The sequence below is a fragment of the Lethenteron reissneri genome, chromosome 56 (genome assembly GCF_015708825.2).
Source record: "Lethenteron reissneri isolate LAM-NWPU_2019-01 chromosome 56, ASM1570882v1, whole genome shotgun sequence".
NCBI lineage: Eukaryota > Metazoa > Chordata > Hyperoartia > Petromyzontiformes > Petromyzontidae > Lethenteron > Lethenteron reissneri.
In genome coordinates, this window is record NC_083834.1 from 2,749,391 (window position 1) to 2,775,130 (window position 25,740).

General features: G+C 47.9%; 1 protein-coding gene across 1 annotated transcript in view; it reads left to right on the forward strand.

Moving 5' to 3' along the window:
* The window catches only part of HUNK (hormonally up-regulated Neu-associated kinase), a 38,393-nt gene that overhangs the window by 6,014 nt on the left and 6,639 nt on the right, over nt 1–25,740 (forward strand). The window contains exons 4-8 of the mRNA XM_061574757.1: nt 305–360; nt 2,103–2,253; nt 19,915–20,042; nt 21,139–21,262; nt 21,830–21,983. Of these exons, the coding sequence (XP_061430741.1) occupies nt 305–360; nt 2,103–2,253; nt 19,915–20,042; nt 21,139–21,262; nt 21,830–21,983 (613 nt within the window). The remainder of the gene's footprint in view (nt 1–304; nt 361–2,102; nt 2,254–19,914; nt 20,043–21,138; nt 21,263–21,829; nt 21,984–25,740) is intronic.

Here is a 25,740-nt window from a genome sequence, read left to right on the forward strand (position 1 = left end):
GTGTAGTGGTTAGCGCTACGCTGCGCTATGAACCTGAAGATCCGGGTTCGATCCCCGCTCACGGCCAACACCGGTGACGATTATTTGAATCGGTCGTGGGCCTCCCCTAGGTCGACTCAGCCTCAAATGAGTACCTGGTGCGGTCTGTAAACATCGCCACTGGGGAGACAAAGGCGGCCGGGCGTGGTTCTGGCCACCCACTCCCTCTTGTGCCGTGCCGGCCTTCATAGGTGCTGCTCGCTAACAGCACTTGCCCTAACAGTCTGTTAAGTCTATTCGGGGAATCTTTGTCTTGTGTGTGTAGAGATCTCAAGATTGAAAACATGTTGCTGGATGAAGATGACAACATCAAAATAATCGGTACGCATTTTCACAATGCATTATGCCTGTGCTGGAAATTCCACATTACCATGCCGTGGGCCAAGTCTATCCATTGGGTGACCAATGTTGACATCGAATGCGATGCTTCGAATGCTTCTGATGTTGCTGATGATGTTGCTGCTCCTGCTGATGATGTTGTTGCTACTACTGCTGATGATGTTGCTAATGATGATATTGCTATTACTGCTGATGATGATTTTGCTGATGGTGATGTTGCTGCTACTGCTGATGATTTTTCTGATGATATTGCTACTACTGCTGATGATGCTTTTGCTGATGGTGATGTTGCTGCTACTGCTGATGAGTTTGCTAATGATGATGTTGCCACTACTGCTGATGATGTTACTACTACTGCTGATGATGTTACTGATGATGATATTGCTACTACTACTACTGATGATGATTTTGTTGATGGTGATGTTGCTACTACTGCTGATGATTTTGCTGATTGTGATGTTGCTGCTACTGCTGATGATGGTGATATTGCTACTACTCCTGATGATTTTGCTGATGGTTATGTTGCTACTACTGCTGATCAGTTTGCTAATGATGATATTGCTACTACTGCTGATGATGTTGCTGCTGATGATGATATTGCTACTACTGCTGATGAGTTTGCTAATGATGATATTGCTGCTACTGCTGATGAGTTTGCTAATGATGATGTTGCTGCTACTGCTGATGATGTTGCTGCTGATGATGATATTGCTACTACTGCTGATGAGTTTGCTAATGATGATGTTGCTACTACTGCTGATGAGTTTGCTAATGATGATGTTGCTACTACTGCTGATGAGTTTGCTACTGATGATGATATTGCTACTACTGCTGATGAGTTTGCTAATGATGATGTTGCTACTACTGCTGATGATGTTGCTGCTGATGATGATATTGCTACTACTGCTGATGAGTTTGCTACTGATGATGATATTGCTACTACTGCTGATGAGTTTGCTAATGATGATGTTGCTACTACTGCTGATGATGTTGCTGCTGATGATGATATTGCTACTACTGCTGATGAGTTTGCTAATGATGATGTTGCTACTACTGCTGATGAGTTTGCTAATGATGATGTTGCTACTACTGCTGATGAGTTTGCTAATGATGATGTTGCTACTACTGCTGATGATGATGATATTGCTGCTACTGCTGATGAGTTTGCTAATGATGATGTTGCTACTACTGCTGATGAGTTTGCTAATGATGATGTTGCTACTACTGCTGATGATGTTGTTGCTGATGATGATATTGCTACTACTGCTGATGAGTTTGCTGATGGTGATGTCGCTTCTACTGCTGATGAGTTTGCTGATGGTGATGTTGCTACTACTGCTGATGAGTTTGCTGATGGTGATGTCGCTGCTACTGCTGATGATTTTGCTGATGATGATGTTGCTACTACTGCTGATGATGTTACTACTACTGCTGATGATGTTACTGATGATGATATTGCTACTACTACTGCTGATGATTTTGCTAATGATGATATTGCTACTACTGCTGATGATGCTTCTGCTGATGGTGATGTTGCTGCTACTGCTGATGATGTTGCTAGTGCTAATGATGATGTTGCTACTACTGCTGATGATTTTGCTGCTACTACTGCTGATGATGTTGCTACTACTGCTGATGATATTGCTGCTACTACTGCTGATGATGTTATTGCTCTACAACCTCCTACCCCCCCCCCTTCCTCCGCCCCCTCACGACCCCCCCAGACTTCGGCTTGAGCAATGAGCTGGCCACGTGTGGCGGTGGGGGTCCCTGCGAGGGGGCTCTGCTACTGACGCAGTGCGGCAGTCCCGCCTACGCGGCCCCCGAGATTCTGTCGCAGAAACCCTACGGGACCCCGGCCGACGTTTGGTCGCTGTGAGTAAGGCGCGCGGGGGGGGGGGGTTACCCTCTGTGCACCCCACCGCATGCCGATGCATTGTAAGGAATCTGATGACGAGTGTGCGTGTGTGATGTGTGGAATTCAGTGACGTGTTATGGAATTATTATTTTTTGACGATCAAAGGAAGCAAGGAGATGCTCGGTGTAGTCGGCACTTCGCTTCGTTCATTATTTAGTTTTTTGGGGGTTTTTTTCTCAATGCTTTGCTTTATGTGCCCCCCCCCGCCCCCCTTTTTACATGAAATATTTCACGCTCTGCTCCTTGATAATTGTTTTTTTACCCTTCTATCTGGCAAAAAAACTGACACCTTTTTTTAAAGGAGTCATGTTTGCATAGACCACAATACCTGCAGCCATAATGCAAACAAAAACCATAACTCTGATAATGTATGCACTGTCCTTGAAGTTGATTGGTCCACACCCGAGACAGCTTTCCTTAGAGCCTAGTCTCACATGGTGTTGGACCAGATGACGCCAAAATGCGCCTTTTGGCGTCATCTGGTCCAACCCATGTGAGACTAGGCTCTAAGGAAAGCTGTCTCGGGTGTGGATCAATCAACTTCAAGGACAGTGCATATATTATCAGTTGTTTTTTTGTTTGCCTTATGGCTGCAGGTATTGTGGTCTATGCAAACATGACTCCTTTTAAAAAAGGTGTCAGTGTTGTTGCCAGATAGAAGGGTAAAAAAACAATTATCATATTTTTTACTGGCAAATGAGGTTCCAATGGTGTAAATGCTCTGCTCCTTCTTACCCCTCCCCTCTCTCTCTACCCCCTCTCTCTCTACCCCCTCTCTCTACCCCCTCTCTCTACCCCCCCTCTCTCTCTACCCCCTCTCTCTACCCCCTCTCTCTCTCTACCCCCTCTCTCTACCCCCCCTCTCTCTCTACCCCCTCTCTCTACCCCCCCTCTCTCTCTACCCCCTCTCTCTACCCCCCCTCTCTCTCTACCCCCTCTCTCTACCCCCTCTCTCTACCCCCTCTCTCTACCCCCTCTCTCTACCCCTCTCTCCCTACTCTGTGTCTATGTTCCCCCTGTTTTCTATGTAATATTTGTAAAAAACAAAAATCAGATAACATGCTAATGCTGCGTATTGAATTCGAGTGGATGTCCATGTAATGCATGGCATTTGATCCCGTGTCACGTGATCTATGGTATTCGGTCATGTCAATGTGATGTGTGGAATTCGAATGTCTGTTAATGTGCTGTATGGAATTCAGGTGCGTGTTAATGTGATGTATGGAATTCAGGTGTCTGTTAATGTGATGTATAGAATTCAGATGTGTGTTAATCTGATGTATGGAATCCAGGTGCGTGTTAATGTGATGTATGGAATTCAGGTGTGTGTTAATGTGATGTATGAATTCAGGTGTGTGTTAATGTGATGTGTGAATTCAGGTGTGTGTTAATGTGATGTGTGGAATTCAGGTGTATGTTAATGTGATGTATGGAATTCAGGTGTGTGTTAATGTGATGTATGGAATTCAGGTGTATGTTAATGTGATGTATGGAATTCAGGTGTGTGTTAATGTGATGTATGGAATTCAGGTGCGTGTTAATGTGATGTGTGGAATTCAGGTGTGTGTTAATGTGATGTATGGAATCCAGGAAGTATGTTAATGTGATGTATGGAATCCAACTGTATGTTAATGTGATGTATGGAATCCAAGTGTATGTTAATGCACTAGAATCGTACAACTAATGTACTAGGGATTTCATGTTTAACTCCACGGACGAGCAATAAAATTCTATAAGCACAAATAACCAATAAATAACTACTAAACACATTGTCATTAAGGGAGACAAATATATACAATAGGCGACCTTTCAAACAATGACTCTAGTTCATAGCCACATAGACGGAGAGGCCAGAGAAACGGACTGAGTAAGATTCGTAAATGTGTAGTAGGTTCAAAGAGACTTGGACGACGTAGTCGGAGGCACACTTATTTATTAACCGTTCCACTCAATACAGGCCAAGGTATACAACACTCGAAGGGGTATCGGCCCCTTCACCCGTCTAACAGGGAGATCCCACGATCTCTATCCCGGCTAGCCTACTCCCAGGTCCTCCACTAGAGAGCTAGGGGAGGCTAGCTGACCCAGCTCTGGCCAAGCTGGGATCACGGCACCCTTAGTCACCAGACCGGCCCCTTCACCCGTCTAACAGGGAGACCCCAGTGACTCTAACCCGGCTAGCCTACTCCCAGGTCCTCCACTAGAGAGCTAGGGGAGGCTAGCTGACCCAGCTCTGGTCAAGCTGGGATCACGGCACCCTTAGTCACCAGACCGGCCCCTTCACCCATCTAACAGGGAGACCCCAGTGACTCTAACCCGGCTAGCCTACTCCCAGGTCCTCCACTCGAGAGCTAGGGGAGGCTAGCTGACCCAGCTCTGGTCAAGCTGGGATCACGGCACCCTTAGTCACCAGACCGGCCCCTTCACCCGTCTAACAGGGAGACCCCAGTGACTCTAACCCGGCTAGCCTACTCCCAGGTCCTCCACTCGAGAGCTAGGGGAGGCTAGCTGACCCAGCTCTGGTCAAGCTGGGATCACGGCACCCTTAGTCACCAGACCGGCCCCTTCACCCGTCTAACAGGGAGACCCCAGTGACTCTAACCCGGCTAGCCTACTCCCAGGTCCTCCACTCGAGAGCTAGGGGAGGCTAGCTGACCCAGCTCTGGTCAAGCTAGGATCACGGCACCCTTAGTCACCAGACCGGCCCCTTCACCCGTCTAACAGGGAGACCCCAGTGACTCTAACCCGGCTAGCCTACTCCCAGGTCCTCCACTCGAGAGCTAGGGGAGGCTAGCTGACCCAGCTCTGGTCAAGCTGGGATCACGGCACCCTTAGTCACCAGACCGGCCCCTTCACCCGTCTAACAGGGAGACCCCAGTGACTCTAACCCGGCTAGCCTACTCCCAGGTCCTCCACTCGAGAGCTAGGGGAGGCTAGCTGACCCAGCTCTGGTCAAGCTAGGATCACGGCACCCTGAGTCACCAGACCGGCTCTTACAAGCGCATCAGCTCTGGGCTCTCGGGGCCACACCACTGGCTTGCCCTGGTCGCTCCTGAGAAGGACGGCGATCCAGGGGAGTCCCAGGGCCTATCTAGCCGGTCTTCTCTCTTCACTGGTTTAAGCTGAACACTGAACCCCGAGCCCTCCGGCTCACCGCCTTATATAGCAACTCCCCCCCCCCCCCCCCCGAGGGGTGGGGCCGTGGGGGATCACAGCGCCGTTTCAGCCCCCCAGGCTTAAACGGTGCGGACATGGATGTTAGCATCCTTCCGTGTGCGGGCATAACCACCCCTGGTGTGTTTGCTCGCCCTCCCGTAACACCTCTACACATGAAAACACATTTAGATAGACACGGTAACGACGTAGAAAAACTGTGGCTGAGCCGGCTTTGTCGTCATTAGGACTCATCGGCAGGTCGGTCGTGGTCAGTCGACAAGGCTCACTGCTGCCAGGGTCTGCCTCGAGATACCGCCACCACACGACGACAAAGACAAAGGTCCCCCGTGTAGCCTGAACAGACTGTAGGGGCAAGTGCTGTTAGCGAGCACCTATGAAGGCCGGCATGGCACGCGAGGGGGTGGGTGGCCAGCACCACGCTGGACCGCCTTTGTCTCCCCAGTGATGACTACACACCGCACCGGGATACTCATTTGAGGCTGAGTCGACCTAGGGGAGGCCCAGGACCGGTTCAGATAATCGCCACCGGTGTTGGCCATGAGCTGGGAATCGAACTCGGGTGTGTTAACAGCAGCGGGAACGTGGTGGAGAGATGCCTGGGCTTCGAGCCAATTGAGAGCCACACTGGTAAAAGTTGAGCAGACTGTGTGACTTTGATGGTGGAGGGCCTTGGGTTGGACCTCTCAAACTGTAGAGGTCACAGTCACATGACAATGCAAGCAACATGTCAAGAAAATACAATGGGCTACAGGCCCGTCTGAAACAAAACAAAAATTTTACCCGTAAAAACAGTTTTTCACTATTAATCCTTTATATGTGTGGCGGCTAGAGTCCTCTCGTCCTCTGGCTTCAGATGGCTGCCACCTATGGGTCAGATGATTGCCTGCCACCATTAAGCAATTGGTAATTCAATATAATTTATTTTTTCCTAAAATGTTGAAAATTTGGAAAAAAAAATTTTCACCAAAATTAATTGTCACGCACAACGAGTCTGTGTGCAAAATGTCAGCTCGATTGGATCACGGGGAGTGGGTTAGAAAACGACCGAAAGATTTGCACGGTCGTAAGCGCGCAAGCAAGCAAGCAAGTGAACTTAATATAAAGGATTTAAAAACCCTCTGATAGAGTCTGTGCCTTGCGCAGCGCATTCACTCAACTTAGTCGGCGTTAACACCTTAGACGGCAGTAGCCCAGTAGCTGACGAGTTGTTTTAACATGTTGCAGTCACTGTGCACAATTTGCTCTTCATCCACACACAGATGGGGGAAAGTCTTTCGGAAGACAGATGTCAGACCGAGATTAAAATCGCTGTCCAGTACTCGGTGGAGTGGCTCGGGCAGAGTCAACCAAGGCACTGTGGAGAAATTACACCCACACTAGTAGAGAGGCCTTCTGTGGTGTGTGCAATGATGATAATGAGACAAGAGATGCTCGAATTGAGGCCGCTGGACTACGTGCTAAATTGGACACCTTAGAGATGGTGTTCATGGCACGTTTGTGGGACGTCGTACTTGACCGGTTCCACGCTACAAGCATGCACCTACAGACAAGTGACATTGACATACTCTTAGTTCCTTCGGTAAAGTCACGTAGGTAAAAAATGAAATTAATAAAAATAAAACAATAAAAATCACGACGTTTCGGAGGCAACACAAGTCTCCGTCATCATTCATTGGCTACCACATTCTGATGAGTCCCCCCCCCCCCTCTCCCCCTCAACTTGCATTTAAGGGCTTACATCTTGAATCCTTGCCTCACTTAATGCAGCAAATCTGGTTGTGACGGTCCCACCTGATGACGGAGACTTGTGTTGCCTCCGAAACGTCGTGATTTTTATTGTTTTATTTTTATTAATTGCATTTTTTACCTACGTGGTGACTTTACCGAAAGAACTAAGAGTATGAATCCTTGCAGTCACGAAAGCTTCAAATGTAGACTTGACATTGACATCTCTGTAGCAGCGCAGCTTTTGTCTTCGTGGAGGGATTTTGTGGCGGGACAGCGAGACCAGTTTGAGGCTTTTGAAAGGGCGGCCTTCAATGTGACAGGTGTCTCTCGGTCATCTGAGCACGATCTTCAGCGGAAGAGGAAACGCAAAACATTTGCAGATGAGAGCTCAGAGCCAGGTGTGACCCTTGAGGGGAGGGAGAAGTTAGAATCGAAACATTGAATGTGGTCATTGATAAGCTAGTGGCGTGCCTTGAACATCGCTTGGATGCTTACAAGCATTTGACCAGTCTCTTTGGAGTTCTGTTTATGTCAGATCAGGTGTCTAACAGTGATGTCATAGTGGAAAAGGTAAATGCACTTTCCGCTGCAAATCAATCAGACCTGGACATGAACTTTGCCAATGAATTTCGATTTAAAGCTTTCATGACTGCAGGGATTCATCTTCTTGGTTCTTTCGGTAAAGTCACGTAAAAGGGAATAAATAAAATTATAAACATAATAAAATACAATTCTCACGACGTTTCGGCCACAACGCAAGCAGCCGTCTTCAGGTGAAGAACAGGTCTGTCGGAAAGACAACGTCTGAATGAGCCAATGAACCATCCAATTCTCAAGTCTTTCATGTCTGACTCTGAGGGTGAGAAGTGCCCAACCAAATTGCTAGAGACGTTGCAGGCACTCAATCTGCAGTCAGTGTTCCCCAATGTGTTTTCGTGGCACTTCGGATTTGTCTAACTTTGCCAGTGACAAACTGCCAGGGTGAGCGGACATTTGCCCATTTTAGGCAGAATACAAAAATTCGCTGCGGAATAGCATGTTGCCAAACGCGTCTCGGCTCATCGTCACTTACGTCAATAGAGTCAGACCTTGTCAGACAGCGAAATGTTGACCGTCTAGTGCAGGGGTCCTCAAACTACGGCCCGCGGGCCACATGCGGCCCGCCGAGGACATTTATCCGGCCCGCCGGGTGTTTTTGCCGCCGTGCCTGTCTGTTACTTTTTTCTGCATGAGAAGGACGGTCATTGGTGGAAGAGTGAGAGGGGGCGGAGTTCCCCCCAATCAGACTGCATTGATGGGCAGTACAGTCTGTATGTCTCTTGTGTGGGCAAAGTTATTGCTGGTATATTGTTTTTGTAGCGCTGTATATATATTGGTATTTTACTAATAGCAATTTTTACTCCCTAGGAAACAATGATGTCAAGAAAGAGAAACATTTACTCGGAGTGTAGGATATTCAAAGAACAGTGGACTTATGATTAATTTTTCATGCAGTACAAGGAAAGAGCTGTGTGTCTGATATGCCAGAATATAGTGTCTGTGTTCAAAGAATACAATTTACGTCGACACTATGAAACTCAACATAAAGATAAATATGATTGTTTGGTCGGAGAAGTGAGAAAAGATAAAATATTAGATAAAAGATAACTGAAAAATACATTAACAACTCAGCAAAATACTTTTGTGAAGCAGAAGCAGCTAAATATTTCATCACTGCGAGCAAGTTTTCAAGTTGCCAAGCTAATAGCGTGCACTGGCAGACCATTCGTGGAGGGAGAATTTGTTAAAGAATTCCTTCTTTCTGTTGCCAAAGAGATGTGTCCAGAGAAGGCCGATTTATTTAGTACAGTGAGTCTTTCAGGACCTACAATTACACGGAGGATTGAAGAAATGGGAGACAATTTGCATCAGCATTTGCAAAACTCCACAAAAAAACTTTCCTATTTTTCCTTGGCACTCGACGAAAGCAATGATGTTCGTGATTCTGCACAACTTCTAATTTTTATTCGTGGGTCGAATGACTATTTCGAAGTCACAGAAGAGCTTGCTGCACTGCAAAGCATCAAAGGAACAACTACAGGAGAGGATATCTATGAAAAGGTTTGCCAAACTGTGAATGGTTTGGAACTGAACTGGGCTAAACTAGCCAGTGTGACAACTGATGGTGCCCCTAGCATGGTGGGGTCTAAGAAAGGAGTAATTGCTCGCATTAACCAAGAGATGGACAAACATAACCATTCTCATCCAATAGCCATACACTGCCTCATCCACCAACAAGCGCTGTGTAGTAAATCACTGAAGTGGGACTCTGTTATGAAAATGGTGGTATCTTGTGTTAACTTCATTAGAGCTCATGCACTAAACCACAGACAATTTCAGGAATTTCTGTCTGAGCTAAATGTTGACTATGAAGATGTTCTGTACCACACAGAAGTCCGTTGGCTCAGTCGAGGGAGAGTTTTGAAACGTTTCTATGACTTACTTCCACAGATTACAGCTTTTCTGCTTTCAAAAAACAAAGAAGTACCAGAGCTCAATGATGCAGAATGGAAATGGCACCTTGCCTTTCTGACAGATGTAACAGAGCTACTCAACAGTTTCAATGTGCAACTTCAAGGAAAGGGGAAGCTCATCTGTCATATGCAATCACATGTCAAAGCATTTGAAGTAAAATAAGGCCTCCTCATCAAACAAGTGAAGGAGGAAAACTTCTGCCATCTCCCCACAACTCAAAATCTGTTATCAGAAAAACCAAACAAAACCAAACAAAACATGTGTGGATTCATTGGAAAAATTGCAAAAGGAGTTCCAATTTAGATTTAAAGAGCTTCATCTCCATGAACAGGACATACAGCTTTTCCGCAACCCATTTTCTATTGACATTGAAAATGTGAATACAATTTACCAAATGGAACTGGCTGAACTGCCTTCATAATTTCTATGCATCTCTCCCCTCTGAGACATATCCTCATCTCAGGAACCATGCACTCAAAATGGCAACCATCTTTGGCAGCACTTATGTCTGTGAACAGACTTGTACCAGAATGAAACATTTGAAATCTCCAACCAGATCTAGACTAACGGATACACACTTGCATCACTTGTTACGACTAGCAGTGACAAATATGGAACCGGACATTGACCATCTCATTAGCCAAAAGCAGGCCCATAGTTCCCATTGAAATACTGGAAAGTTTGTTGATTTAACTTTACTTGTTCTTCATTTTAAATATTGTATTTGTTCCCGTTTTGTTTCTTCACTTCAAAATAAGATATATGCAGTGTGCATAGGAATTTGTTCATAGTTTTTTTTAACTATAGTCCGGCCCTCCAACGGTCTGAGGGACAGTGAACTGGCCCCCTGTTTAAAAAGTTTGAGGACCCCTGGTCTAGTGGATGATTTTGCGAGGATGAAGGCAAGAAAGACACCAATGTAGGAAAGGGGGGCTCCAAAAGACATGTGCCCAGTGGCCTCACGGGACCACGATCCGGCCCTGCCACTACCACCGCCACCACCACCGCTACCACCACCACCACTACCACCACCGCTACCACCACCACCGCTACCACCACCACCACTACCACCACCACCACCACCACTACCACCACCACCACTACCACCACCGCTACCACCACCACCGCTACCACCACCACCACTACCACCACCGCTACCACCACCACCGCTACCACCACCACCGCTACCACCACCACCACTACCACCACCGCTACCACCACCACCGCTACCACCACCACCACTACCACCACCACCACCACTACCACCACCACCACTACCACCACCACCACCACTACCACCACCACCACCACCACCGCTACCACCACCACCGCTACCACCACCACCGCTACCACCACCACCACTACCACCACCACCACCACTACCACCACCACCACTACCACCACCACCACCACTACCACCACCACTACCACCACCACCACTACCACCACCGCCACCACCACTACCACACACACATGCGCGTGCTATGTCAGCGATTTCCGCTGCTGCCCGGGGTAATGCCCATCCCTGTGCCCCATCGGTGACAAGGAAGCAGCAGCAGCAGTAGCAGCAGCAGCATCAGCAGCAGCAGCAGCATCAGCAGCTGCAGCAGCAGCAGCAGCATCTGCAGCAGCAGCAGCATCTGCAGTAGCAGCAACAGCAGCTGCAGCAGCAGCAGCAGCGTCTCCTTGGTGCTGCTGTTGGGGCCACGCAGCTGGCGAAGTTTTAATTAACTCGGAGCTACGGAGCGTGCGAGTTGTGTGGTGGTGTGTGTGTGTGGTGATGTGTGATGTGTGTGTGTGTGATCTGTGTGTGGTGGTGTGTGTGTGTGATGATGTGTGTGTGTGATGATGTGTGTGTGTGATGTGTGTGTGATCTGTGTGTGGTGGTGTGTGTGTGTGGTGATGTGTGTGTGCGTGGTGATATGTGTGTGTGATGTGTGTGTGTGTGATCTGTGTGTGTGTGGTGATCTGTGTGTGTGTGTGTGTGATCTGTGTGTGTGTGTGATGTGTGTGTGTGTGATGTTTGTGTGTGGTGGTCTGTGTGTGTGTGGTGATGTGTGTGTGTGATGTGTGTGTGATGTGTGTGTGATGTGTGTGTGTGATGTGTGTGTGTGATGTGTGTGTGTGTGATGTGTGTGTGATGTGTGTGTGTGTGATGTGTGTGTGTGATGTGTGTGTGATGTGTGTGTGTGATGTGTGTGTGTGTGATGTGTGTGTGTGTGATGTGTGTGTGTGTGATGTGTGTGTGTGGTGGTCTGTGTGTGTGTGGTGATGTTGATGTGTGTGATGTGTGTGTGATGTGTGTGTGTGATGTGTGTGTGATGTGTGTGTGTGTGATGTGTGTGTGTGTGATGTGTGTGTGTGATGTGTGTGTGTGATGTGTGTGTGTGATGTGTGTGTGATGTGTGTGTGTGTGATGTGTGTGTGTGTGATGTGTGTGTGGTAATGTGTGTGTGTGATGTGTGTGTGTGATGTGTGTGTGTGTGATGTGTGTGTGTGTGATGTGTGTGTGTGGTGGTCTGTGTGTGTGTGGTGATGTGTGTGTGTGATGTGTGTGTGATGTGTGTGTGTGATGTGTGTGTGTGATGTGTGTGTGTGATGTGTGTGTGTGTGATGTGTGTGTGATGTGTGTGTGTGTGATGTGTGTGTGGTAATGTGTGTGTGTGATGTGTGTGTGTGATGTGTGTGTGTGTGATGTGTGTGTGTGTGATGTGTGTGTGGTTGTGTGTGGTGATGTGTGTGTGTGTGTGATGTGTGTGTGATGTGTGTGTGATGTGTGTGTGTGTGATGTGTGTGTGTGATGTGTGTGTGTGATGTGTGTGTGGTAATGTGTGTGTGTGATGTGTGTGTGTGATGTGTGTGTGTGTGATGTGTGTGTGTGGTGGTCTGTGTGTGTGTGGTGATGTGTGTGTGTGATGTGTGTGTGATGTGTGTGTGATGTGTGTGTGTGATGTGTGTGTGTGTGATGTGTGTGTGTGTGATGTGTGTGTGTGATGTGTGTGTGGTAATGTGTGTGTGTGATGTGTGTGTGTGATGTGTGTGTGTGATGTGTGTGTGTGTGATGTGTGTGTGTGTGATGTGTGTGTGTGGTGGTCTGTGTGTGTGTGGTGATGTGTGTGTGTGATGTGTGTGTGATGTGTGTGTGATGTGTGTGTGTGATGTGTGTGTGTGATGTGTGTGTGTGGTGGTCTGTGTGTGTGTGGTGATGTGTGTGTGTGATGTGTGTGTGATGTGTGTGTGATGTGTGTGTGTGATGTGTGTGTGTGATGTGTGTGTGTGTGATGTGTGTGTGTGATGTGTGTGTGTGTGATGTGTGTGTGTGTGATGTGTGTGTGTGTGATGTGTGTGTGGTGATGTGTGTTGTGTGTGATGTGTGTGTGTGATGTGTCTGTGGTGGTGTGTGTGTGTGATCTGTGTGTGTGTGTGATGTGTGTGTGTGATGTGTGTGTGTGTGGTCTGTGTGTGGTGGTGTGTGTGTGGTGATGTGTGTGTGCGTGGTGATGTGTGTGTGTGATCTGTGTGTGTGTGATCTGTGTGTGTGTGATCTGTGTGTGTGTGATCTGTGTGTGTGTGATCTGTGTGTGTGTGATCTGTGTGTGTGTGATCTGTGTGTGTGTGATCTGTGTGTGATCTGTGTGTGTGTGATCTGTGTGTGTGTGTGTGATGTGTGTGTGGTGATGTGTGTGTGTGATGTGTGTGTGTGATGTGTGTGTGTGTGATCTGTGTGTGTGTGATCTGTGTGTGTGTGATCTGTGTGTGTGATCTGTGTGTGTGTGATCTGTGTGTGTGTGATCTGTGTGTGTGTGGTGATCTGTGTGTGTGTGATCTGTGTGTGTGTGTGATCTGTGTGTGTGTGTGATCTGTGTGTTTGTTTGATCCTGTAGGATGTATCTGTGGTGTGTGATCTGTGTGTGTGTGCTCTGTGTGTGTTTGGTGATCTAGTGTGTGTGTGATCTGTTGTGTGTGTGATCTGTTTGTGTGTGTGTGATCTGTGTGGTGTGTGATCTGTGTGGTGTGATCTGTGTGTGTGTGATCTGTGTGTGTGTGTGATCTGTGTGTGTGTGATTCTGTGTGTGTGTGATCTGTGTGTGTGATCTGTGTGTGTGTGTGATCTGTGTGTGTGTGCGTGATCTTGTGTGTGATCTGTGTTTGTGTGTGTTTGATCTGGTGTGTTGTGAATCTGCCTGTGTTGTGTGTGACATCTGTTTTGTGTGTGATCTGTGGGTGTGTGTGATCTGTGTGTGTGTTGACTCTGTGTGTGTGTTGCTCTGTTGTGCGTGGTGATTGTGTGTGTGTGCGTGATGTGTTGTGTGTGTGATCTGTGTGTGTGTGTGATGTGTGTGTGTGTGATCTGTGTGTGTGTGTGGTGATCTGTGTGTGGTGATCTGTGTGTGTGGTGATCTGTGTGTGTGTGTGGTGATCTGTGTGTGGTGATCTGTGTGTGTGGTGATCTGTGTGTGTGGTGATCTGTGTGTGTGTTGATGTGTGTGTGTGATCTGTGTGTGTGTGATCTGTGTGTGGTGATCTGTGTGTGATCTATGTGTGTGTGGTCATCTGTGTGTGTGTGATCTGTGTGTGTGATCTGTATGTGTGATCTGTGTGTGTGTGGTGATCTGTGTGTGTGTGTGGTGATCTGTGTGTGTGTGTGATCTGTGTGTGTGTGTTGATGTGTGTGTGTGATCTGTGTGTGTGTGTGTGATCTGTGTGTGGTGATCTGTGTGTGTGTGTGGTGATCTGTGTGTGTGTGTGTGGTGATCTGTGTGTGTGTGTGATCTGTGTGTGTGATCTGTGTGTGTGTGTGTGATCTGTGTGTGTGGTGATCTGTGTGTGTGTGTGATCTGTGTGTGTGTGTGGTGATCTGTGTGTGGTGATCTGTGTGTGGTGATCTGTGTGTGTGTGTGATCTGTGTGTGTGATCTGTGTGTGTGATCTGTGTGTGTGGTGATCTGTGTGTGTGTGTGATCTGTGTGTGTGTGGTATATGTGTGTGATCTGTGTGTGTGTGATCTGTGTGTGTGTGATCTGTGTGTGTGGTGAGGAGCGGTAGTGTAGCGATTCGCGTGCTACGCTACGAACCTGGCGAACCGGGTTTGATTCCCGCTCACGGCCAACATTATCTGTACCGTTCCTGGGCCTCTCCTAGGTCGACTCAGCCTCAAATGAGCACCTGGTGCGGTGTGTAAACCAAGGCCGTAGCCATGGAGTCAACATTGGGGTGGACCAAATATTCCAGGGAGTCTGGGGTCCCCCCCCAAGAAAAAAATCTACATTTGAAAACGAATTTCCTGCCTAGAATATAAAAAAAATTAACGAAAACATAGGATGGACTTTTTTTTTACAGTAATGTCTAATAGTGTATTGTATTACATTGCTCTGTTTTTTATTTTTTTTACCTTTTCTTGTTTCATTGTACGTAATTGCAGAGATTAGGGATTAATGAAGTACAACCGCAATATATATTATAATTACGGGCTTGGTGTAAACATCGTCACTCGGCAGACAAATGCGGCCGGGCGTGGTGCTGGCCACCCACCCCCTCGTGTGCCTTCATAGGTGCTCGCTAACAGCACTTGCCCCAACAGTCTGCTAAGGCTATACGGGGGAACTTTGTCTGTGTAGGTGCTACTGGTTAACAGCACTTGCCCCAACAGTCTGTTAAGACTATACGGGGGAACTTTGTCTGTGTAGGTGCTACTGGTTAACAGCACTTGCCCCAACAGTCTGTTAAGGCTGCACGGGGGAACTTTGTCTGTGTAGGTGCTACTGGTTAACAGCACTTGCCCCAACAGTCTGTTAAGGCTATACGGGGGAACTTTGCTTGTGTAGGTGCTACTGGCTAACAGCACTTGCCCCAACAGTCTGTTAAGGCTATACGGGGGAACTTTGTCTGTGTAGGTGCTACTGGTTAACAGCACTTGCCCCAACAGTCTGTTAAGGCTATACGGGGGAACTTTGCCTGTGTAGGTGCTACTGGTTAACAGCACTTGCCCCAACAGTCTGTGAAGGCTACACGGGGGAACTTTATCTGTGTAGGTGCTAATGGCTTAGAGCACTTGCCCCAACAGTCTGTTAAGCAAGTGCAAGACACGGGGAGCGGTGGCGCAGTGGTTAGCGCACTGCGCTCCACTTCCGAGACGGAGACCTCGTGCTCAGGAGGATCTTTATCCACCGGGCGTGACCACCACCCCGGCGAACATCAGTGGCGAAATGTGTAACCGGTGCTCGACCGCCCACTACATCTTCCAATTGAATGACCACGTTTCGCGCATTAAAGCAGCAGCAATAAGAATAAACACGGCTCTTAAATCAGCTGCGAGCTGCGTTAACGAGATAATGATTGATGGCGCTGCTAGTCTGGGCAGGTCGAGGTTTTGAGTTTTAATGAAGTCTGTTTAATCATTGGCGGCTCGCTGTGTGTGTGGGGGAGCGGTGGTGCAGCGGTCAGCGCGCTGCGCTTCGAACCCGGCGACCCGGGGTCGATTTCCGCTCACGACCAACACCCAGTGACGATTATTTGAACCGGTCCTGGGCCACCAACTAGGTCGACTCGGCCTCAAATGAGTACCTGGTGCGGTGTGCAATCATCGCCACTGGGGAGACAAAGGCGGCCGGGCGTGGTGCTGGCCACCCACCCCCTCGTGTGTCATGCCGGCCTTCGTAGGTGCTCGCTAACAGCACTTGCCCCAACTGTCTGTGGAGGCTACACGGAGGAACTTTGTCCTTGTTTAGGTGCTACTCGCTAACAGCACTTGCCCCAACTGTCTGTGGAGGCTACACGGAGGAACTTTGTCCTTGTTTAGGTGCTACTCGCTAACAGCACTTGCCCCAACTGTCTGTCAAGGCTACACGGGGGACCTTTGTCTTTGTTTAGGTGCTACTCGCTAACAGCACTTGCCCCAACTGTCTGTGGAGGCTACACGGGGGACCTTTGTCTTTGTTTGCGTCTCTCTTGTAAACATTCGTCCGCACGCAACAGAACCACGGGGACTGCGGCCCAGGGGGTGGTTAGCAGAGGTCGCAAACAGGTTTTGATTCCTTACCCCCAGTACCCGTACCCGGCCACACCAGGGTCGCAAACGGGTACCCGTACCCGGCCGTACCCGTACCGATATCGGGTACCTGATTGCGACCTCTGGGATGAAGCCATGTTGCAGGCGCGGGTGGGTTGATTCTAGAAACTTGAATTGTGAGAAGAGACAAGACGTTGGGAAATGAGTGACAAACGGTTACTCACCAGTGACTCACGGCCTACCCGTACCCGTACCCGGCCGCACCAGGGTCGCAAACAGCTACCCGTACCCGGCCGGGTACGGGTAGCCGGGTATCGGGTAGGGTACGGGTATCGGGTACCCGGTTGCGACCTCTGGTGGTTAGACCGCTGGGAGACGGCGGAGGCACTCGGCCGGCACCGCTCAGAGTCTCGGTTCCTATCCGGGTCTCAGCCGATGGCGGTGGTTAAACCAGGGTCCTCACACAGAGACACGAAGACTCACACGGAGACCCGTAGACTTACATAGAGACCCGTAGACTCACATAGAGACACGTAGACTCACACGGAAACACGTAGACTCACACGGAGACCCGTAAACTCACACGGAGACCTCGTAGACTCACACGGAGACCCGTAGACTCACACAGAGACCCGTAGACTCACACAGAGACTCGTAGACTCACATAGAGACCTCGTAGACTCACATAGAGACCTCGTAGACTCACACGGAGATCCGTAGACTCACACAGAGACCCGTAGACTCACATAGAGACCTCGTAGACTCACATAGAGACCTCGTAGACTCACACGGAGACTCATAGACTCACACAGAGACCAGTAGACTCATAGACTCACATAGAGACCCATAGACTCACACAGAGACCAGTAGACTCACACAGAGACCCATTGACTCACACAGAGACCCATAGACTCACACAGAGACCAGTAGACTCACACAGAGACCAGTAGACTCATAGACTCCCACAGTGCCCGCAGACTCACACAGAGACCACAAACTCACACAGAGGCCCGTAGACTCCCACAGAGACCCGTAGACTCACACGGAGACCAGTAGACTCACACAGAGACCTCGTAGACTCACACAAAAACCCGTAGACTCACATAGAGACTCGTAGACTCACACGGAGACCTGTAGACTCACATAGAGACTCGTAGACTCCCATAGAGACTCACAGACTCAGACAGAGACCCGTAGGCTCACACAGAGGCCCATAGACTCACACGGAGACCCGTAGACTCACACGGAGACTCATAGACTCACACAGAGACCCATAGACTCACACAGAGACCAATAGACTAACACAGACCAGTAGGCTCATAGACTCCCACAGTGCCCGCAGACTCACACAGAGACCATAAACTCACATAGAGACCCATAAACTCACACAGAGACCCGCAGTCTCACACAGATATCCCTAGACTCACACAGAGACCCGTAGACTCACACAGAGACCCGTAGATTCACACAAAGACCCGTAGGCTCACACAGAGACCCGTAGGCTCACATAGAGACCCATATACTCACATAGAGACCCGTAGACTCACGTAGAGACCCGACGACTCATACAGAAACCAGTAGACTCATAGACTCCCACAGAGCCCGCAGACTCACACAGAGACCCATAGACTCACACAGAGACCCGTAATCTCACACAGAGACCCCTAGACTCACACAGAGACCTGTAATCTCACACAGAGACCCGTAGACTCACGCAAAGACCCGTAGGCTTACACAGAGACCCGTAGGCTCACATAGAGACCCATAGATTCACATAGAGACTCATAGACTCACATAGAGACACGTAGACTCATAAACTCCCACATAGACCCGGAGACTCACGTAGAGACCCGCAGACTCACACAGAAACCCGTAGTCTCACATAGAGACCCATAGACTCACATAGAGACCCATAGACTCACACAGAGACACGTAGACTCATAGACTCCCACAGTGCCCACAGACTCACACAGAGACCCATAGACTCACACAGAGACCCGTAGACTCACACAGAGACCCCTAAACTCACCCAGAGACCCGTAAACTCATGTAGAGACCCGTAGACTCCCACAAATCCCGCAGACTCACACAGAGACCCACAGGCTCATATAGTGACCGATGGACTCACATAGAGACTCACAGGATCACATAGATACCTATAGGGTCACACTGAGACCTATAGAGTCACACAGAAACCTATAGAGTCACACGAAGACTCACAGAGTTACATAGAAACCTATAAGGTCACACGGCTACCTATAGTGTCAGATACATACCTATAGAGTCACACGGAGACCTATATGGTCACAAGGAGACCTATAGAGTCGCACAGAGACATATAGGGTCACACGGTGACCTATATGGTCACACGGAGACCTATAGACTTACACGGTTACCTATAGGGTCACACACATACCTATAGAGTCACACGGAGACCTATATGGTCACACGGAGACCTATAGACTTACACGGTTACCTATAGGGTCACACACATACCTATAGAGTCACACGGAGACCTATATGGTCACACGGAGACCTATAGACTTACACGGTTACCTATAGGGTCACACACATACCTATAGAGTCACACGGAGACCTATAGGGTCACACGGAGACCTATAGACTTACACGGTTACCTATAGGGTCACACACATACCTATAGAGTCACACGGCGACCTATAGGGTCGCTCACCCGGGCCGGCTTTAGGGAGACAAAGGCGACTCCGCTCCTGCTCCTGACGACTCGTGGCGTGACCCGACCTGGAGACGCGACGCGGGGAGTTGCCGCCCTGCGCCTGGCCTCGGCCGTTGCGGAAAAAATAAAAAAACCCTAGTGGCAGCGGTCGCAACCGGGTACCCGATACCCGTACCCTACCCGATACCCGGCTACCCGTACTCGGCCGGGTACGGGTACGGGTAGCCGTTTGCGACCCTGGTGCGGCCGGGTACGGGTACGGGTAGGCCGTGAGTCACTGGTGAGTAACCGTTTGTCACTCATTTCGGGTAGGGTACGGGTAGGGAATGGGTACCCATACCCGGCCGGGTACGGGTACAAATTTGCAACCCTGATGTGGCCGGGTCCGGGTAATGAATCAAACCCCGTTTGCGACCTCTGACCCTCGGCAAGGAGTCGGTCCCCCCGACAGCCGGCCACTCTGTCGCCTTGTCGCCCCCTTGTCTCCACCACGCAGCGGAGTGAGCCTGTTCGTGATGCTCACCGGGACGCTGCCGTTCACCGTGGAGCCCTTCAACATCAGAGCGCTGCTCAACAAGATCCTCACCGACAGCATGAACCCCATACCCGCTCACCTGTCCGCAGGTAACACCCGCGAGCGCGTCCGTCCACCTCCGCCTGGTTTAAGGCCGAGTCGACCTAGGGGTGGGAGGTGGTGGTGGGTTCGATCCCGACCCTGGCGCCTGCTGCTGTATATTTGGAGTTTGCGTGTCTCTCTCTCTCTCATCATCACGGTGGCTAGGAGATGTTAACTACCTCGCCTGGCATACAGGAGGTCGTGGGTTCGATCCCGACCCTGACGCCTGCTGCTGTATATTTGGAGTTTGCGTGTCTCTCTCTCTCATCATCATCACGGTGGCTAGGAGATGTTAACTACCTCGCCTGGTATACAGGAGGTCGTGGGTTCGATCCCGACCCTGACGCCTGCTGCTGTATATTTGGAGTTTGCGTGTCTCTCTCTCTCATCATCATCACGGTGGCTAGGAGATGTTAACTACCTCGCCTGGTATACAGGAGGTCGTGGGTTCGATCCCGACCCTGACGCCTGCTGCTGTATATTTGGAGTTTGCGTGTCTCTCTCTCTCATCATCATCACGGTGGCTAGGAGATGTTAACTACCTCGCCTGGTATACAGGAGGTCGTGGGTTTGATCCAGACCCTGACGCCTGCTGCTGTATATTTGGTGTTTGTGTGTCTCTCTCTCCACGTGGTCGCGTGGATTTTTTCTCCGGGTCCTCGGGGTTTTCCCCTCCATGTTTAAATACATGTCAAAAAATTTGCACGTGATACACCACTTTGTTGAGCTATCATTTGTGGCCCAATCCACGCGAAGATGTTGCTCTTGTTGTTGTTGTTGATGTCCAGTCAGAGATGGTGATGTTGTTGTTGTTAGCTCGAAGATGGTGTTGTTGATGTTGTTGTTGTCGATGTTGTTGTTGATGTTGTTGTTGTTGATGTCCACTCAGAGATGGTGATGTTGTTGTTGTTAGCTCGAAGATGGTGTTGTTGATGTTGTTGTTGTCGATGTTGTTGTTGATGTTGTTGTTGTTGATGTCCACTCAGAGATGGTGATGTTGTTGTTAACTCGAAGATGTTGTTGTCGATGTTGTTGTTGTTGTTGTCGATGTTGATGTTGTTGTTGTCGATGTTGATGTTGTTGTTGTTGTTGATGTCCACTCAGACGCTGTCCGATTCACGAAGTCGCTGCTCAATCCGGACCCTGCATTGCGGCCCTCGGCCCGCGAGGCCCTCACGGACGCCTGGCTCCACCAAGACACTCCACCCCCCCAGTGTCCACCCTCCAGGTACCCACCAAGGCACTCCACCCCCAGTGTCCACCCCCAGTGTCCACCCTCCAGGTACCCACCAAGACACTCCACCCCGAGTCCACCATCCCCAAACTGGGACACGTTGATTAATTCATCGACAGCAGCTTCCGATGAAGATACATTTTTGTTGTATTATACGCACCCACGGATTCCTAATGCGAGGGTCAAAAGCCCTACCCCATGCCCCACCCCCTCCACATGAGAGGTCAAACTCCGCACTATGCCACCGATGCGCCGCTACTCCTCGAGCCTTTTGCGATCCTCGCTCCTCGCTGCGTCTTCCACGTCGGTCGTCGCTCCGAGCTGTCGACCGTCGTGCGAATTCCCCCTCTTGTGTGCCAACGGGGATGCTTGCTTAATTTTAATGTTTTACCTACGTGACTTTACCGAAAAAACCTAAGAATATGAATCCTTGCAGTCACGAAAGCTTCAAATCTAGAATGCTTGCTGTGCTCTGTTGCTCGGGGTGGTGGTTGTTGTTATTGTTGTTGTTGTCGTCGTCGTTGTTGTTGTTGTTGTTGTTCTCTTTCCTTCCGTTCTTAGGCCGGAGCCTCTGGACGCCCACGTGCTCCGCATCATGGCCGACTCGATGGGCGTGTGGCCCGCAGAGGTGGCAGCAGCGGTGTCGGCCAATCAGAGCGGGGCGTTGCTCACCACCTACTTCCTGCTGTGCCAGAGGGAGCGTCGGAGGGCGAGGGTACAGCCCTCCCGTTGTCTCCTTCATGATGATGATGATAATAGTATTGTGCGTGCACATTATGTTTGTTGATTGTCCTATGAATAACCCAACCAGTAATGGATATCCATTGTAATTTGTATTACTACATTAAGTCGTCCCCCCCCCCCCGCCTCTCTGGCCTTCGCACCTGATTGCCTTACAAATGACGACATCACATTTATACCCCCCGTCGTCTGTTGAAGACCAAAACAGGAAGAGGATTTCTCCACAACTCTCTGACTGTTGCCTGATGAGGCTGGTTGTTGTTGTTGTTGTAATTACCGGTGAAACGTCACAGTACTAAAATTGTAAATGAAGTGGGTTTACTCTCCAGCACACAACCGGTTAATGCTGAACTAGTATACTACACTATACACTACACTATAATTGTAAATGTAGTGGGTTTACTCTCCAGCACACAACCGGTTAGTGCTGAACTAGTATACTACACTATACACTATAATTGTAAATGTAGTGGGTTTACTTTCCAACACACAACCGGTTAGTGTTGAACTAGTAAACTACACTATACACTACACTATAATTGTAAATGTAGTGGGTTTACTTTCCAACACAAAACCGGTTAGTTCTGAACTAGTATACTACACTATACACTAAACTATAATTGTAAATGTAGTGGGTTTACTCTCCAGCACACAACCGGTTAGTGCTGTACTTGTAACAAATTGTAAATATTGAAGTTAGATTACTCTCCAACACACAACCGGTTAGTTCTGAACTAGTATACTACACTATACACTACACTATAATTGTAAATGTAGTGGGTTTACTCTCCAACACACAACCAGTTAGTGCTGAACTAGTATACTACACTATACACTACACTATCATTGTAAATGTTGTAGTGGGTTTACTCTCCAACACACAACCGGTTAGTGCTGAACTAGAATACTACACTATACACTACACGATAATTGTAAATGTAGTGGGTTTACTCTCCAACACACAAATAGTTAGTGCTGTACTAGTATACTACACTATACACTATAATTGTAAATGTAGTGGGTTTACTTTCCAACACACAACCGGTTAGTGTTGAACTAGTAAACTACACTATACACTACACTATAATTGTAAATGTAGTGGGTTTACTCTCCAACACACAACCGGTTAGTGCTGAACTAGTATACTACACTATACACTACACTATCATTGTAAATGTAGTGGGTTTACTCTCCAACACACAACCAGTTAGTGCTGAACTAGTATACTACACTATACACTACACTATCATTGTAAATGTAGTGGGTTTACTCTCCAACACACAACCGGTTAGTGCTGAACTAGAATACTACACTATACACTACACTATAATTGTAAATGTAGTGGGTTTACTCTCCAACACAAAACCAGTTAGTACTGAACTAGTATACTACACTATACACTACACTATAATTGTAAATGTAGTGGGTTTACTCTCCAGCACACAACCGGTTAGTGCTGTACTAGTATACTACACTATACACTACACTCTAATTGTAAATGTAGTGGGTTTACTCTCCAACACACAACCGGTTAGTGCTGTACTAGTATACTACACTATACACTACACTATAATTGTAAACGTAGTGGGTTTACTTTCCAGCACACAACCGGTTAGTGCTGTACTAGTACACTACAGTATACACTACACAATAATTGTAAAGTAGTGGGTTTACTTTCCAACACACAACCGGTTAGTGCTGTACTAGTATACTACACTATACACTACACTATAATTGTAAAGTAGTGGGTTTACTTTCCAACACACAACCGGTTAGTGCTGTACTAGTATACTACACTATACACTACACTATAATTGTAAATGTAGTGGGTTTACTTTCCAACACACAACCGGTTAGTGCTGTACTAGTATACTACACTATACACTACACTATAATTGTAAACGTTGTGGGTTTACTCTCCAGCACACAACCGGTTAGTGCTGAAATAGTATACTAATTGGCACATTTAGATTACCGCCCTGTCACATCTGTCACGTGGAGTTGACGACAATGACCCTTCGTGACGGTGACCCCGATGTGTGCGTAGCCGTCAATCCCTTATCAGTGCCCTACCTTATTGTAGACCAATGCAGCCCTTACTGGTCACCCCGTGCCCCTTATAAGTCTCAAATGTTAACCTACAAGATCCCATCACAAGGGAGAAACACAAACAAATAGACAACATTTTTATATTTTTTTGCCGGCATTGAAACGGCTGTACACCGTATGGACCTGTCAACTCAATTTCCCTGTACAAGGATACGGGTAAACCGAATGGGTTGACAGGAATGCTACTATACACTACACTATTCACTACACTATTCACTACACTACTATACTACTACATGCCTATCAACCCGTTGTCAGTGCCCTACCTTATTGTAGACCAATTCAGACCGTATTAGTCACATTCTTAGGTTTTTTTCGGTAAAATCACGTAGGTAAAAAAATAAAAAATAAAATTAATAAAAGTCAAATAAAAATTAAATAAAAATCACGACGTTTCGGAGGCAACACAAGCTTCCTACGTGACTTTACCGAAAAAACCTAAGAACATGAATCCTTGCAGTCACGAAAGCTTCAAATCTAGACCGTATTGGTCACCCCCGTGCCCTTAGAAATCTCAACGTTCATCCTACAAAGTCACCATCGTATACAGCGGCGGGCGTCAAGGGCGGGGATCGAACCCATGATCTCCTGTACACCAGGCGAGGGAGTTAACATCTCGCCAATTGCTCAGCAAACCGTGATTAAAAACAATAGTAGACACACGCGAATAGTGAACTGGTACATGCAAACGCAACAGCAGCACAACGAAGTGCCTGTGACGTCACCACGGTACGTGTGCCAGGCTAGGTGCACTTCGAGGCGACGATAGTTTAAAGCGATTTGAAGCATGTTTTATTTGGGGGAGGGGGGGAGGGGGCAGAGCTTTGTGATGTCATATTTGAAGGGGGGGGGTCTGACTTTTTGTGATCAACAAAAAAAAACATTTTTTCTGGACTGGACTTTTGCAGCTGTTCTAGACTAATTTCAGGGTGCTGATTCCAAATCTGATCTCAGATTTGCTCCATCACATCTCATTTTACGCTATCGGAATACCCCATTTTCATTGATTTTACCCGAAATTAACTCTGTCACTTATGATTGCAAGTTGTTGCGAGTCAGTGACTGCTTTAGTGTTAAAATATGGTGCTGTATTTTTAGGATAGTGTGTTTATAATATCATTTTATGTAGATATCCACATTTATTTCATATTTTTCTTCTGCAGTTTTTATTGAAAATGCAATATTTGATATCTCAAACAACTGATGTGATAGACAGAAACTGATGCCAGATTTGGAATCAGCACCCCAAAATTACCTTAAAACCGTTGGAATACCTTATGCCAGAAAAAGTGTCTTCTTGGTTCTTTCGGTAAAGTTTTATTATTTCCCTTCTACGTGGTGACTTTACCGAAAGAACCAAGAAGATTAATCCCTGCAGTCACGAAAGCTTTAAATCGAAATTTAACCAGAAAAAAGTGTGTTGACCACTGTAATCAAGCACGAGACCTTAAAAGTCTTAAGTCTTAAAGTCACTTTATTGTCAAGTGTGTTACATGCATGACATACAACACAGATGAAATTACAGTCCTCTCTCTTGGTCCCACGGTGCAACCAAGCAATTAAAAAAGTAATCACAATTAACAGACATAAATAAACTAAACAATCGGCGATCAACACAAGAT